At 53.9% G+C, this 15000-nt stretch overlaps 1 protein-coding gene across 1 annotated transcript in view; it reads right to left on the reverse strand.

Moving 5' to 3' along the window:
- Positions 1–663: 663 nt before the first annotated feature.
- The window catches only part of pkd1a (polycystic kidney disease 1a), a 90056-nt gene continuing 75719 nt past the window's right edge, over positions 664–15000 (reverse strand). The window contains 9 exon segments of the mRNA XM_030351265.1: positions 664–2097; positions 4913–5239; positions 8303–8437; positions 9093–9383; positions 10053–10224; positions 10370–10580; positions 12493–12623; positions 13055–13194; positions 14814–15000. The exon segment at positions 14814–15000 is cut by the window's right edge and continues 8 nt beyond it. Of these exon segments, the coding sequence (XP_030207125.1) occupies positions 1492–2097; positions 4913–5239; positions 8303–8437; positions 9093–9383; positions 10053–10224; positions 10370–10580; positions 12493–12623; positions 13055–13194; positions 14814–15000 (2200 nt within the window). The 3' untranslated portion in view covers positions 664–1491.

Below are 15000 nucleotides of genomic sequence, written 5' to 3' on the forward strand. Positions count from 1 at the left end.
GGGATATTAAAGCAAAAGGAAGGTCATGGCTTAAAGAATAGCTTGTTGGTTTAAATGAGAATACGTTCATATCATACTGTAACGATGCGTTGAAGAGGTACCTGAGAGCTCCTACTGGGTACACTGGGGCCAACATTAGAGATCATCTAACATACAGATACAACCGAGGACCAAATAAACACGACATTGGGAATCAGACAATATTGAGTACCAAAGAATACAAATCATGAAATACATGTAGCTACATTGTGATAATGTCTAGATATAAAAACACAAGTTAAATATGGTGTCAGCTTCACTACGGAATAAAGTGCTAAACGGTTTAAGAGCGATTCATAACTCTGTAAAAGCATCACTGATCAGCTTCGCTGTTTATTGTCGCGTTACGAAGCCTTCTCCGACCAAGCTTATACATTATTATTATTATTATTATACACACAAGCCCTCATCATAACACACCTACATCATAACAAAGTGCTTTAAATTAAAACCAATGCATACAACTTCAATGAACATATATTTACAGAAAGAATCATGAGTAGAGCCCCTTCTATCTACTGCTTCCTGAAAGGTACCTCTGCAACCAATCAGGAACTAGAAGTGGGACTAGGTCAGACTGGCTGTGTTCCCCCCTATCCCCCCTCTCCCCCCTCCCCCCCCCCCCCCCCCCCCCCCCCCCCCCCCCCTTCAGGTCGGCCCCCTCCCAGTGTCCCGGTCCTATTCCCGCTCTTCCCCTGATCAGCCGACCTTTGACCTGCCAACACTTTCCTCGTCGCTCTCCTGTTTCCACGCCAACCCCTCGCTCCACTTCCTCCTGATCGAACGGCCCCTCCCTCCAGGACAGACGGCCCCTCCCTCCAGGACAGACGGCCCCCCCCCCTCTGAACACCGCTCCACAGTCTGTTAGTCTTAGTCGAGCACGACACTGTGCTCCTGTCAAAGGGCCCTGGTGGGCCCCAAGAACCCCCCAGGACCCCGCCGGGCCCCCAGGGTCTGTTGGGGTCCGGTCCAGGGAGGTAAAGAAGGATTTGCTTTATTTGGCTTGAATCACTAGCTTCTAGCTGCTAGCGGACTCTATTAGCGCCTACCTGCTAGCGGACTCTATTAGCACCTGGCGGCTAGCTGCTAGCGGACTCTATTAGCTCCTGGCGGCTAGCTGCTAGCGGACTCTATTAGCCCCTGGCGGCTAGCTGCTAGCGGACTCTATTGGCCCCTGGCGGCTAGCTGCTAGCGGACTCTATTGGCCCCTGGCGGCTAGCTGCTAGCGGACTCTATTAGCCCCTGGCGGCTAGCTGCTAGCGGACTCTGTTAGCCCCTGGCGCCTGCGCCGAGCTCACAGCTCGTTGAGCGAGGGTCCCTCATCCGGCGACGCCTCGTCCAGACGGGTCGTTTCGTACCTTCGTCTTCCTTCCTCTTCCTCATGTCTTCAGTGGGTTCCATGATGGCCGCCCGGACAGACCTGCTGTCCGGCCATCAGGGTCGACACCCCCCTCAGGGGGAGGGGGTGTGGGGGGAGAGGGGGCTGACCTTGGAGGGGAGCAGGTGTGTGAGGAGGGTCTTTGTGGGCGGGGCTCTGAGGGGGGAGGACGGGGTGGGCGGAGTCTTCTTCTTGGCCGCTCTCGCCTTCTCCTTCTTCTCCTTCTTCTCCTTCTTCCCGCTCTTCTCCTTCTGCTTGCCTCCCTTCTTCTCCCCCCTTCCCGGCTCCTCCTCCCCCTCCCTCCCTGCGGGGGTCCGGTCCCTCCCCCTCCTTCGGGCGCGCTCCAGACGGACCTCCGTGTGGAACAGATCCTCCGTCGCCATGGTGACGCGCTCCAGCTGCTGCAGCAGGGCGTCCAGGGTGGGGAGCAGCCTCCGCAGCGACGCCTCCGTCTCCGCCCGCTCCCTCCAGCCGGCCCCGCCCACCGAGCCCCCGGGGCCCGGGGGCTCGGTGAGGCCGCGGGGCCCCGGGGGGGGGCACCAGGAGGCCTCTGAGCCGGCGTCGGGGCTGGGGGACTCGGGCCCCTCCAGGGGGGGCAAGCAGAGGGACTGGCAGTCGCTGGTAGAGGAGGAGCGTGACGGGGGCAGGGCCACGCCCTCGAAGCGGACCTTATGGCGGAACTGGAGGAGGAGAGGAGGAGGTGAGGAGAGACACACAGAGAGAGACAGTACTGGGGAGGAGAGACACACAGAGAGAGACAGTACTGGGGAGGAGGAGGTGAGGAGAGACACACAGAGAGAGACAGTACTGGGGAGGAGAGACACACAGAGAGAGACGGTACTGGGGAGGAGAGACACACAGAGAAAGACAGTACTGGGGAGGAGGAGGTGAGGAGAGACACACAGAGAGAGACAGTACTGAGGAGGAGAGACACACAGAGAGAGACAGTACTGGGGAGGAGAGACACACAGAGAGAGACAGTACTGGGGAGGAGGAGGTGAGGAGAGACACACAGAGAGAGACAGTACTGAGGAGGAGATGTTGAGGAGAGACACACAGAGAGAGACAGTACTGAGGAGGAGGTGGTGAGGAGAGACACACAGAGAGAGACAGTACTGGGGAGGAGAGACACACAGAGAGAGACAGTACTGGGGAGGAGGAGGTGAGGAGAGGAACACAGAGAGAGACAGTACTGGGGAGGAGAGACACAGAGAGAGACAGTACTGGGGAGGAGAGACACACAGAGAGAGACAGTACTGGGGAGGAGGAGGTGAGGAGAGACACACAGAGAGAGACAGTACTGGGGAGGAGAGACACACAGAGAGAGACGGTACTGGGGAGGAGAGACACACAGAGAGAGACAGTACTAAGGAGGAGAGACACACAGAGAGAGACAGTACTGAGGAGGAGAGACACACAGAGAGAGACAGTACTGAGGAGAAGAGACACACAGAGAGAGACAGTACTGAGGAGGAGATGTTGAGGAGAGACACACAGAGAGAGACAGTACTGAGGAGGAGGTGGTGAGGAGAGACACACAGAGAGAGACAGTACTGGGGAGGAGAGACACACAGAGAGAGAGACAGTACTGGGGAGGAGGAGGGGAGGAGAGACACACAGAGAGAGACAGTACTGGGGAGGAGAGACACACAGAGAGAGACAGTACTGGGGAGGAGGAGGTGAGGAGAGACACACAGAGAGAGACAGTACTGGGGAGGAAAGACACACAGAGAGAGACAGTACTGGGGAGGAGGAGGTGAGGAGAGACACACAGAGAGAGACAGTACTGGGGAGGAGAGACACAGAGAGAGAGACAGTACTGGGGAGGAGAGACACACAGAGAGAGACAGCACTGGGGAGGAGGAGGTGAGGAGAGACACACAGAGAGAGACAGTACTGGGGAGGTGAGACACACAGAGAGAGACAGTACTGAGGAGAAGGTGGTGAGGAGAGACACAGAGATAGACAGTACTGGGGAGGAGAGACACACAGAGAGAGACAGTACTGGGGAGGAGAGACACACAGAGAGAGACAGCACTGAGGAGGAGAGACACACAGAGAGAGACAGTACTGGGGAGGAGACACACACAGAGAGAGACAGTACTGGGGAGGAGAGACACACAGAGAGAGACAGCACTGAGGAGGAGAGACACACAGAGAGAGACAGCACTGGGGTGGTGAGACACACAGAGAGAGACAGTACTGGGGAGGAGGTGGTGAGGAGAGACACACAGAGAGAGACAGTACTGGGGAGGTGAGACACACAGAGAGCGACAGTACTGGGGAGGAGAGACACACAGAGAGAGACAGCACTGAGGAGGAGAGACACACAGAGAGAGACAGTACTGGGGAGGAGTGACACACAGAGAGAGACGGTACTGGGGAGGAGAGACACACAGAGAGAGACAGCACTGGGGAGGTGAGACACACAGAGAGAGACAGTACTGAGGAGAAGAGACACACAGAGAGAGACAGTACTGGGGAGGAGAGACACACAGAGAGAGACAGTACTGAGGAGGAGGTGGTGAGGAGAGACACACAGAGAGAGACAGTACTGGGGAGGAGAGACACACAGAGAGAGACAGTACTGGGGAGGAGGAGGTGAGGAGAGACACACAGAGAGACAGTACTGGGGAGGAGAGACACACAGAGAGAGACAGTACTGAGGAGGAGGAGGTGAGGAGAGACACACAGAGAGAGACAGTACTGGGGAGGAGAGACACAGAGAGAGAGAGACAGTACTGGGGAGGTGAGACAAACAGAGAGAGACAGTACTGGGGAGGAGCGACACACAGAGAGAGACAGTACTGGGGAGGAGGAGGTGAGGAGAAACACACAGAGAGAGACAGTACTGGGGAGGAGAGACACACAGAGAGAGACAGTACTGGGGAGGAGAGGAGGAGAGACACACAGAGAGAGAGACAGTACTGGGGAGGAGAGGAGGAGAGACACACATAGAGAGAGACAGTACTGGGGAGGAGAGGAGGAGAGACACACAGAGAGAGAGACAGTACTGGGGAGGAGGAGGAGGAGCAGACACAGAGAGAGACAGTACTGGGGAGGAGGAGGAGGAGCAGACACAGAGAGAGAGACAGTACTGGGGAGGAGGAGGAGGAGAGACACACAGAGAGAGAGAGACAGTACTGGGGAGGAGGAGGAGGAGCAGACACACACACAGAGAGACAGTACTGGGGAGGAGGAGGAGGAGCAGACACACAAAGAGAGAGAGACAGTACTGGGGAGGAGAGACACAGAGAGAGAGACAGTACTGGGGAGGAGGAGGAGGAGCAGACACAGAGAGAGACAGTACTGGGGAGGAGAGGAGGAGAGACACACAGAGAGAGAGACAGTACTGGGGAGGAGAGGAGAGACACAGAGAGAGAGACAGTACTGGGGAGGAGGAGGAGGAGCAGACACACAGAGAGAGAGAGACAGTACTGGGGAGGCGGGGGGGGTGAGGCTGGGGGAGGGCGGGGGAACCCCGCGGCAGCCTACCTCCTTGGCGCGGCTCAGGCCCAGCCACATCTTGAGGCGGCGCAGCAGCAGCTCCACCATCTCGTGGTCCTGCAGGTCGGCGGGCGGCCGCTGCAGCTCGGCACGCGCCCGCCGGTAGTTCCTCATCAGCACGGCCGCCGCCAGCCACAGCGCCAGCAGCCGCAGCGCCGCCGCGCTCCCCGCGAAGGCCAGCGCCCACACAGAGCTCGCCGGGCCTGCCGGCGTCTCCGCGGGGCGCCACGGCAACAAGCCCCGCCCCCCCGCACTCAGCAGCGAGAGACAGGCGGCGCCGACGCTGCCGTAGCCGTCCAGCCCGGAGGAGAAGAGCTGGGGGGAGTGGACAGACCGCTAGCTCAGAGCGCTAACAGACCGCTAGCAGACCGCTAGCAGACCGCTAACACACCACTATTGGGCCTTTCACACCGCCGCAAAATCTGAGCCCGTTCCGGGCTAGTTCGGAGCTAGGGCCAGGGTTTTGGTTTCACACCGCCAGAGAACCGGCTCCGGCCTCTAAAAACCGGTTCAACTCCAGCCCCAGGATTGAGCTGGGCTAGAACTGCTTTTATGCCGGGGGCAGGGGGCGGGGTTATCCTTACCTTCATAAACAGGAAGACCAACGAAGACCGGCATTTTTAAAACACCAAAGTAAACAATGGACGTGAATCCGTGTATGGGTCGTTCTTTGAATATTCCGATTTAAAACAAAATCAGAAAAAACAATTAGCAGAGTCGTTTTTTTGTTTTTTTTCTGATTTGGTTTTGAATCGGAAAAAGGGCAAAAGGAATAAACAAATAAACTGCATTTTATTTGTGTTTGTGTGTTTTGTGTGTTGGTTTTTTAATTAACCCGAAACAGAAAAACAAAAACAGATACATCTATAGTTATAGGCTACACCAGAAGGCAGACACAGCGAAGTTAAAACAGCCAACCACCTAAACCAGCAATAGACTGTCCGATTATATTAAGCCTTAGTTATGGCCGCACTTGAACCTTATGGTGATTTTATTTGTGAACTATTTGACACTGGACAGACACACGACGCAATCAGTACCGTTCTAAAGCGGTTAGTTATCTGGTGCCCCGAAGTGCTCCGTTATGACGGTGAGGAGGTTCTGTGTGGAGCACAACCTTCGAAGAAGAAATCTAGTATCCGATTAAGATTCAGATCGTCAACTCGCAGACTAAGTCGCCGGCTCCCACGGAAAACAATAAGGCTGGCCATTATAGAATGCGAGAGACTCGATGGAACGTTTGAAACGTCTTTATATGTCTTTTTTTTAATCTGCGTGCCCTTTTCCCGGCATTCATTGCGGTTTTATCTAAATATCACGCAAACAAAACAAGCAATTGGATTATTCAGTTTTCCCGTTTTGATTTAAAAACCAGAAAAATACTGTTTATTTGTATATTCCTTTTGCCCTTTTTCGGCTTCAAAACCAAATCTGAAAAACCAAAAAACGACTCTGTTAATTGTTGTTTCAGAATTTGTTTTAAATCGGAACATTCAAAGAACGAACCATACACGGATTGACGTGAAGACGAAATTGTTGTTGTTGTGTTTGAAGCGGAGACGTTTGCAGTGACGTATTGACGTTGCTCTCTCCGGCTCCATGGCTGGCTCTGCTCTGTGTGAAACCAACTGGTTCATAACTGGGATAAGGCTGGACCAGTTTGGAACTGGCCCTAGCCCCAGCCCGGAACTGGCTCTTGGTTCTTTTTGATGTGAAAGCCCCATATGAGACCGCTAACATGCTGCTAACAGACCGCTTACAGACCACTAACAGACTGCTAACACACCACTATGAAACCGCTAAAATACTGCTAACAGACTAGCCTGCTAACAGACCGCTAACCGACTGCTGTGAGATCTCTAACATACTGCTAACAGACTGCTAACAGACTGCTAACAGACCGCTAATACACTGCTAACAGACCGCTAACACACCACTATGAGACCGCTAACATACTGCTAACAGACTGCTAATACACTGCTAACAGACTGCTAACAGACCACTAACAGACTAGCCTGCTAACAGACCGCTATGAGACCGCTAACATACTGCTAACAGACCGCTAACAGGCCGCTAACAGACTAGCCTGCTAACAGACCGCTAGCAGACTGCTATGAGACCGCTAACATACTGCTAACAGATTGCTAACAGACCGCTTATAGACTAGCCTGCTAACAGGCCGCTAACAGACCGCTATGAGACCGCTTACATACAGCTAACAGACTGCTAACAGACTAGCCTGCTAAACGACAGCTAACAGACCACTATGCGACCGCTAACAGACTGCTAACAGACTGCTAACAGACCGTTCAGACCACTAACAGACCTCTAACAGACTGCTAACAGACAGTGTGTCTGTGTGTCTGTGTGTGTGTGTGTGTGTGTGTGTGTGTGTGTGTGTGCGTGCGTTACCAGGTGTCCTGTGTGTGCGTGCGTGCGTGCGTGCGTGTGTGTGTGTGTTACCAGGTGTCCTGTGTGTGCATGCGTGCGTGCGTGCGTGCGTGTGTGTGTGTGTGTGTGCGTGCGTGCGTTACCAGGTGTCCTGTGTGTGCGTGCGTGCGTGCGTGCATGCGTGCGTGCGTGTGTGTGTGCGTGCGTTACCAGGTGTCCTGTGTGTGCGTGCGTGCGTGCGTGCGTGCGTGCATGCGTGCGTGCGTGTGTGCGTGTGCGTGCGTTACCAGGTGTCCTGTGTGTGCGTGCGTGCGTGCGTGTGTGTGCGTTACCAGGTGTCCTGTGTGTGCGTGCGCGTGCGTGTGTGTGTGCGTGCGTTACCAGGTGTCCTGTGTGTGCGTGCGTGCGTGCGTGTGTGTGTGTGTGCGTTACCAGGTGTCCTGTGTGTGCGTGCGCGTGCGTGTGTGTGCGTGCGTTACCAGGTGTCCTGTGTGTGCGTGTGTGTGTGTGCGTGCGTGTGTGTGTGCGTTACCAGGTGTCCTGTGTGTGCGTGCGTGCGTGCGTGCGTGCGTGTGTGTGTGCGTTACCAGGTGTCCTGTGTGTGCGTGCGCGTGCGTGTGTGTGTGTGTGCGTTACCAGGTGTCCTGTGTGTGCGTGCGCGTGCGTGTGTGTGTGCGTGCGTTACCAGGTGTCCTGTGTGTGCGTGCGCGTGCGTGTGTGTGCGTGCGTTACCAGGTGTCCTGTGTGTGCGTGTGTGTGTGTGCGTGTGTGTGTGCGTGCGTTACCAGGTGTCCTGTGTGTGCGTGCGTGCGTGCGTGCGTGCGTGTGTGTGTGCGTTACCAGGTGTCCTGTGTGTGCGTGCGCGTGCGTGTGTGTGTGCGTGCGTTACCAGGTGACCTGTGTGTGCGTGCGCGTGCGTGTGTGTGTGCGTGCGTTACCAGGTGTCCTGTGTGTGCGTGCGCGTGTGTGTGTGTGTGCGTGCGTTACCAGGTGTCCTGTGTGTGCGTAGGCCAGCAGCAGCAGCAGCGAGGCCAGAGACACACAGAGCAGCTCAGAGACGGAGCGGCGCAGAGCACGGCCGAACACCGCCCACTCCCGCAGGAACCGCAACTGATGAGAGGCCTGGGGGGGAGAGGGGGAGAGAGAGAGGGAGAGAGGGAGAGAGGGAGAGAGAGAGGGAGAGAGGGAGAGAGGGAGAGAGAGACAGAGACAGAGACAGAGAGAGAGAGAGAGAGAGAGAGAGAGAGAGAGAGAGACAGACAGACAGACAGACAGACAGACAGACAGACAGACAGACAGACAGACAGACAGACAGACAGACAGACAGACAGACAGACAGACAGAGAGAGAGAAAGAGAGAGAGAGAGAGACAGAGAGAGAGAGAGAGAGAGACAGAGAGAGACAGAGAGAGACAGAGAGAGAGAGAGAGAGAGAGAGAGAGAGAGAGAGAGAGAGAGAGAGAGAGAGAGAGAGACAGAGAGAGACAGAGAGAGAGAGAGAGAGAGAGGTTAAATACAGCATGACACAGATGTTGCAGTGACATGGTTTGTGCAGAACACACACATGACCATGAATATCTGTAGACAGAAATACAGAGAGACAGACAGACGGACGGACGGACGGACGGACGGACGGACGCACGCACGCACGCACGCACGGACGCACGGACGGACGGACGGACGGACGCACGGACGCACGCACGGACGCACGCACGCACGGACGGACGGTGGACGGAAGGTGGACAGACAGGCTCTCTCCTCTCCCTCCTCCTCCTCACCTTCAGCACTAGGACGAAGAGCAGCAGGGCGGCCATGTTGGTGTAGGCCCGGCTCTGATTGGCCAGCGGGAGGAAGTCGGTGAAGGCGTCGCCCTGGTGACGGAGGTACCGGCCCCAGGCCCGCCGGGCGCCTGTGCAGCGGCTCAGGTGGAGCGCGCACACGCACATGGCCACGCACAGCTGGGCCACGCCTAGCAGACGCCACACACACAGCAGGTAGCCACGCCCCTCACGCACCACGCCCACAACTCCCCTAACCAGGAAGTACAGCACCAGGCCCAACAGCACGACCTGGAGGAGGAGGAGGAGGAGCACAGGGAGGAAGAGGAGGGCTTAAGGGATGGAGAGGAGGAGTTAAGGGCGTGGTCCGCCCAGAGGGACTACGCCCACACAGGGGCCAGGTGATGCTGCTCTAGGGGCCAGGTGAGGCTGCTCTAGGGGCCAGGTGAGGCTGCTCTAACACAGGGGCCAGGTGAGGCTGCTCTAGGGGCCAGGTGATGCTGCTCTAGGGGCCAGGTGAGGCTGCTCTAGGGGCCAGGTGAGGCTGCTCTAGGGGCCAGGTGAGGCTGCTCTAACACAGGGGCCAGGTGAGGCTGCTCTAGGGGCCAGGTGAGGCTGCTCTAGGGGCCAGGTGAGGCTGCTCTAACACAGGGGCCAGGTGAGGCTGCTCTAGGGGCCAGGTGAGGCTGCTCTAGGGGCCAGGTGAGGCTGCTCTAGGGGCCAGGTGAGGCTGCTCTAGGGGCCAGGTGAGGCTGCTCTAGGGGCCAGGTGAGGCTGCTCTAACACAGGGGCCAGGTGAGGCTGCTCTAGGGGCCAGGTGAGGCTGCTCTAGGGGCCAGGTGAGGCTGCTCTAACACAGGGGCCAGGTGAGGCTGCTCTAGGGGCCAGGTGAGGCTGCTCTAACACAGGGGCCACAGCTCCCCTCGCTGGGTGTGCCAGGGTTGGTCGAGGTCAGTTTACCGTCAGCAGCAGCTGGAGGTCGAGCTCCTCGATTGGCCAAAGGCGCACGACCGGGAGGTCGAGGCTAGACTGAGCGCGCTCAGAGACGGGGAACTCAAACAGGAAGCAGACAGCGGCCAGCAGGTCAGTGTTGGTGTTGTACAGACCGAACTCCACAACCAGGGCCCGTGTTCTACACACACACACACCACACACACACACACACAGACTTGTTAACTTGTTAAAACTAGCTAGTTATCATTTCAGCTTTGTTCTGCATTATGAAGACACAGACACATGTGCTACACTCCCAGTGCGTCCCAGCGCGTCCCAGTTACCTGTGGCTGAGCCACTGGTTCTGCTGCAGCTGGTCTATGGTGGCTAAGGCCTGCTCCAGGGTCCGGTTGAGCTGGTAGACGGAGACCTCCCCCCCAGGGGACCCCTGCTGGTCCAGAGCAGACCGGGGGTCGGGGGTCAGGAGGTCAGGGGCCCTCACAGCCCACCCGCCCCCCCCCAGCGAACCCCCGTTGGAACTGATCTGAGCTCCGTCTGGAAAAGAGTTTAGTGTTCAGACTTTGTTCTGTTTCAAGAGAAATAAATACAGAATCTTAAACACGCCTTAAAACCAGCAAAGTCTACGCCTTAAAGCGACCAAAGTCTACGCCTTAAAGCGACCAAAGTCTAAGCCTTGAGCGACCAAAGTCTACGCCTTAAAGCGACCCAAGTGTACGCCTTAAAACCAGCAAAGTCTACGCCTTAAAGCGGCCAAAGTCTACGCCTTAAACCGACCAAAGTCTACGCCTTAAAGCGATCAAAGTCTACGCCTTAAAGCGACCAAAGTCTACGCCTAAAAGCGATCAAAGTCTACGCCTTGAGCGACCAAAGTCTACGCCTTAAAACCAGCAAAGTCTACGCCTTAAAGCGACCACAGTCTACGCCTTAAAGCGACCAAAGTCTACGCCTTAAAGCGACCAAAGTCTACGCCTTAAAGCGACCAAAGTCTACGCCTTAAAGGGACCAAAGTCTACGCCCTAAAGCGACCAAAGTCTACGCCTTGAGCGACCAAAGTCTACGCCTTAAACCGACCAAAGTCTACGCCTTAAAGCAACCAAAGTCTACACCTTAATACCAGCAAAGTCTATGCCTTAAAGCGACCAAAGTCTACGCCTTAAACCGACCAAAGTCTACGCCTTAAAGCGACCAAAGTCTACGCCTTAAAGCGACCAAAGTCTACGCCTTAAAGCGATCAAAGTCTACGCCTTAAAACCAGCAAAGTCTACGCCTTAAAACGACCAAAGTCTACGCCTTAAAGCGACCAAAGTCCACGCCTTAAAACCAGCAAAGTCTACGCCTTAAACCGACCAAAGTCTACGCCTTAAAGCGACCAAAGTCTACGCCTTAAAGCGATCAAAGTCTACGCCTTAAAGCGACCAAAGTCTACGCCTTAAAGCGACCAAAGTCTACGCCTTAAAGGGACCAAAGTCTACGCCTTAAAGCGACCAAAGTCTACGCCTTAAAGCGACCAAAGTCTACGCCTTAAACCGACCAAAGTCTACGCCTTAAAGCAACCAAAGTCTACGCCTTAAAACCAGCAAAGTCTACGCCTTAAAGCTACCAAAGTCTACGCCTTAAAGCGACCAAAGTCTACGCCTTAAAGCGACCAAAGTCTACGCCTTGAAGCAACCAAAGTCTACGCCTTAAAACCAGCAAAGTCTACGCCTTAAAGCGACCAAAGTCTACGCCTTAAAGCGACCAAAGTCTACGCCTTAAAGCGACCAAAGTCTACGCCTTAAAGCAACCAAAGTCTACGCCTTGAAGGGACCAAAGTCTACGCCTTAAAGCGATCAAAGTCTACGCCTTAAAACCAGCAAAGTCTACGCCTTAAAGCGACCAAAGTCTACGCCTTAAAGCGACCAAAGTCTACGCCTTAAAGCGACCAAAGTCTACGCCTTAAAGCAACCAAAGTCTACGCCTTAAAACCAGCAAAGTCTACGCCTTAAAGCGATCAAAGTCTACGCCTTAAAGCGACCAAAGTCTACGCCTTAAAACCAGCAAAGTCTACGCCTTAAAGCGACCAAAGTCTACGCCTTAAAGCGACCAAAGTCTACGCCTTAAAGCGACCAAAGTCTACGCCTTAAACCGACCAAAGTCTACGCCTTAAAGCGACCAAAGTCTACGCCTTGAGCGACCAAAGTCTACGCCTTAAACCGACCAAAGTCTACGCCTTAAAGCGACCAAAGTCTACGCCTTAAAGCAACCAAAGTCTACGCCTTAAAACCAGCAAAGTCTACGCCTTAAAGCGACCAAAGTCTACGCCTTAAAGCGACCAAAGTCTACGCCTTAAAGCGACCAGAGTCACTACTCAGCTGAAACTTTACACACTTGAGTTAAGTGTTTCCCCCATCCCACCTGGGTTAGGTGTTCCCCCTCCGGCCACGTTGCCCCCCCCCCCCCACCTTACCTTGTGGGTCTGTGAGCTGGCGCAGTCTGAGTGTGCCCAGTAGGACGGTGCCGGTGTCGGCCAGCAGGGCGGCGCTGTTGAGCAGCCGCGGGCAGAGGGAGGCCTTCAGCCAGCGGAGGACGTCCTCTCGCCTGGACCCACACACACACACACACACACACACATACACAGAGACACACTCACAGAGACACACACACACACACACACACACACAGTGACACACGCACACACACACACACACACACACGCACACACAGACACAGACACAGACACAGACACACACACACACACAGAACGTTAGTGAAACATCACATCACATGGGCATCATTGTGCAGCTTTTGTCTTACATCTTAGCTCATATTTTAGGATGAGTACGATCTTAGCAGACTAATTAAATTCGTAACAGAAAGAGTTCAAATGGATAACGGTCATTAGCATATCAGAGAGCATAGTAGATAAAACATTTATTTGTAAACAAGGTGCAGCATATGGCCCATGTTGTGAGGTAATCAGTGCGTCTGCGTGTGTGTCTGCGTGTGTGTGTGTGCGTGCGTGTCCATACCTGCTGATGTTGTGGTAGTGGGGCGTGAGCAGTGTGCGCTCCAGCTGTGTGCGCAGGCGCAGGCTGTGTGTGTCCTTGGCAGTGTCGGAGTAGTTGAGGAGCAGAACCACCAGCAGGAAGAACATGTAGAACAGGAAGTTCTGGAGAGAGGGCCGAGACACATCCTGTTAAACTACAAACACTCACAGTAGAACCCACACAGGCACGGCTCTCGGATCTCTCTTTGTAGAACAGGAAGTTCTGGAGATAGAACCAGAGACACCTCCTGTTAGACCACAAGATTCTCAAGACTCTGTCTGTCTGTCTGTCTGTCTGTCTGTCTGTCTGTCTGTCTGTCTGTCTGTCTCTCTGTCTCTCTCTCTCTCTCTCTCTCTCTCTCTCTCTCTCTCTCTCTCTCTCTCTCTCTCTCTCTCTCTCTCTCTCTCTCTCTCTCTCCCCCTCCCTCCCTCCCTCCCTCCCTCCCTCCCTCCCTCCCTCCCTCCCATCACCTTCTTTCACTTCAATAATCAATAAAAATATAGGAAAAAGGACATAAAAAATAAAAAAGGGGGGGGGGTTCTCCTATGATGAAAGTATTTATACTTTACGTTGAAGCTTACTTACTAATGAGAGGGGAGAGTTGCAAGTTTGCCAAATAAACGAGTAAAGGGTCCCAGACTTTGTAGAATTTTTTGGTTGATCCTCTGAGAATATATTACAATTTATTCAATTTTTGGAAACATCATCATATCAGAAAGCCACACTGATGCCATCGTGTTAATTGGGATTTCCATTCCAAAAGTATTCTCCTTCGAGCAATCAGAGTTGCAAAAGCAATAAAATTTTCTCGCTCATGGCTATCGCAGTGTCATTATCTCTTAAATATAGCCATTAAAGGGCTAGGTTGTAGATCTAGGCCAAAAGCCACATTCCAAATCCCAGATATTGATTACCAAGACTTGTGACCCTGGGGTTCCCTGCTTTGAATACTGGTGTGATTATAGCACCTTTCAAAACACTTGGAAACTATCCTTCCTCAATGGATTGGTTTACAATCCTGGTAATAGGCGAAATTAGTGCCTCTTTGTTTTTTTTGAGAAAAACAGTATCCAATATACGCCTTTCATGTTCTGACTTATTTTTTAGGGCCATTTTCAAAGCCTGTTCCCTCTGCTTCATAAGTGTCCGTAATTTATCATTTAACTATGGTAGATAGTTAGTTTGTCCAGGTTTGGATTTTACTTTTCGCATAAAACCATGTATGATACTATGGAGTCTAACCATGAAGGATTCAGAGTTATCCCCAATGCATCGCTCTACAAAGCTCATTCCAGTTCACTTCCTCAACTGGTTTTTATAGATCACCTTGATCTATAAAAACCTTGTTGTAGTGTTGTAGTGGATTTTACACTGGTCTAGCTTTGTGAATGATGTTACATTGAACCTCCTTTTGGTAAGCTTTCTTAGGATCAGGATCATGTTGTGGTCGGACAGCCCTGTGACTAAATTATATGATTTCTTTATTCTTTCTGGCCTACTGGTAAAGACTAGGTAAATAAGAGTTTGTGTTTGAACTTCTGGTTAGGGGTCAGGGTAAGGGTTAGGGGTTAGGGGTTAGGGTCAGGGTTAGGGTTAGGGTAAGGGGTTAGGGTTAGGGGTCAGGGTTAGGGTTAGGGTTAGGGGTTAGGGGTTAGGGTTAGGGGTAAGGGTTAGGGGACAGGGTTAGGGATCAGGGTTAGGGGTTAGGGTTAGGGGTCAGGGTTAGAGTTAGGGTCCTGACCTTCAGCATGGAGTGCAGCATGGTGACCTTGCGGGCCTGGTGCCGGGCCTGGGACAGGGCGAACCCCTGGGGGGGGCGGACCCGGGAAACGCGCTGCACCACCCGCTCCACCCGCGGGAAATCCACCAGCACGTCCTGGGCCTCGGGGCGTAGCCGCCGCACGCACACCGCCCAGTACACCGCCTCA

Source organism: Gadus morhua, chromosome 3, assembly GCF_902167405.1.
Source record: "Gadus morhua chromosome 3, gadMor3.0, whole genome shotgun sequence".
NCBI lineage: Eukaryota > Metazoa > Chordata > Actinopteri > Gadiformes > Gadidae > Gadus > Gadus morhua.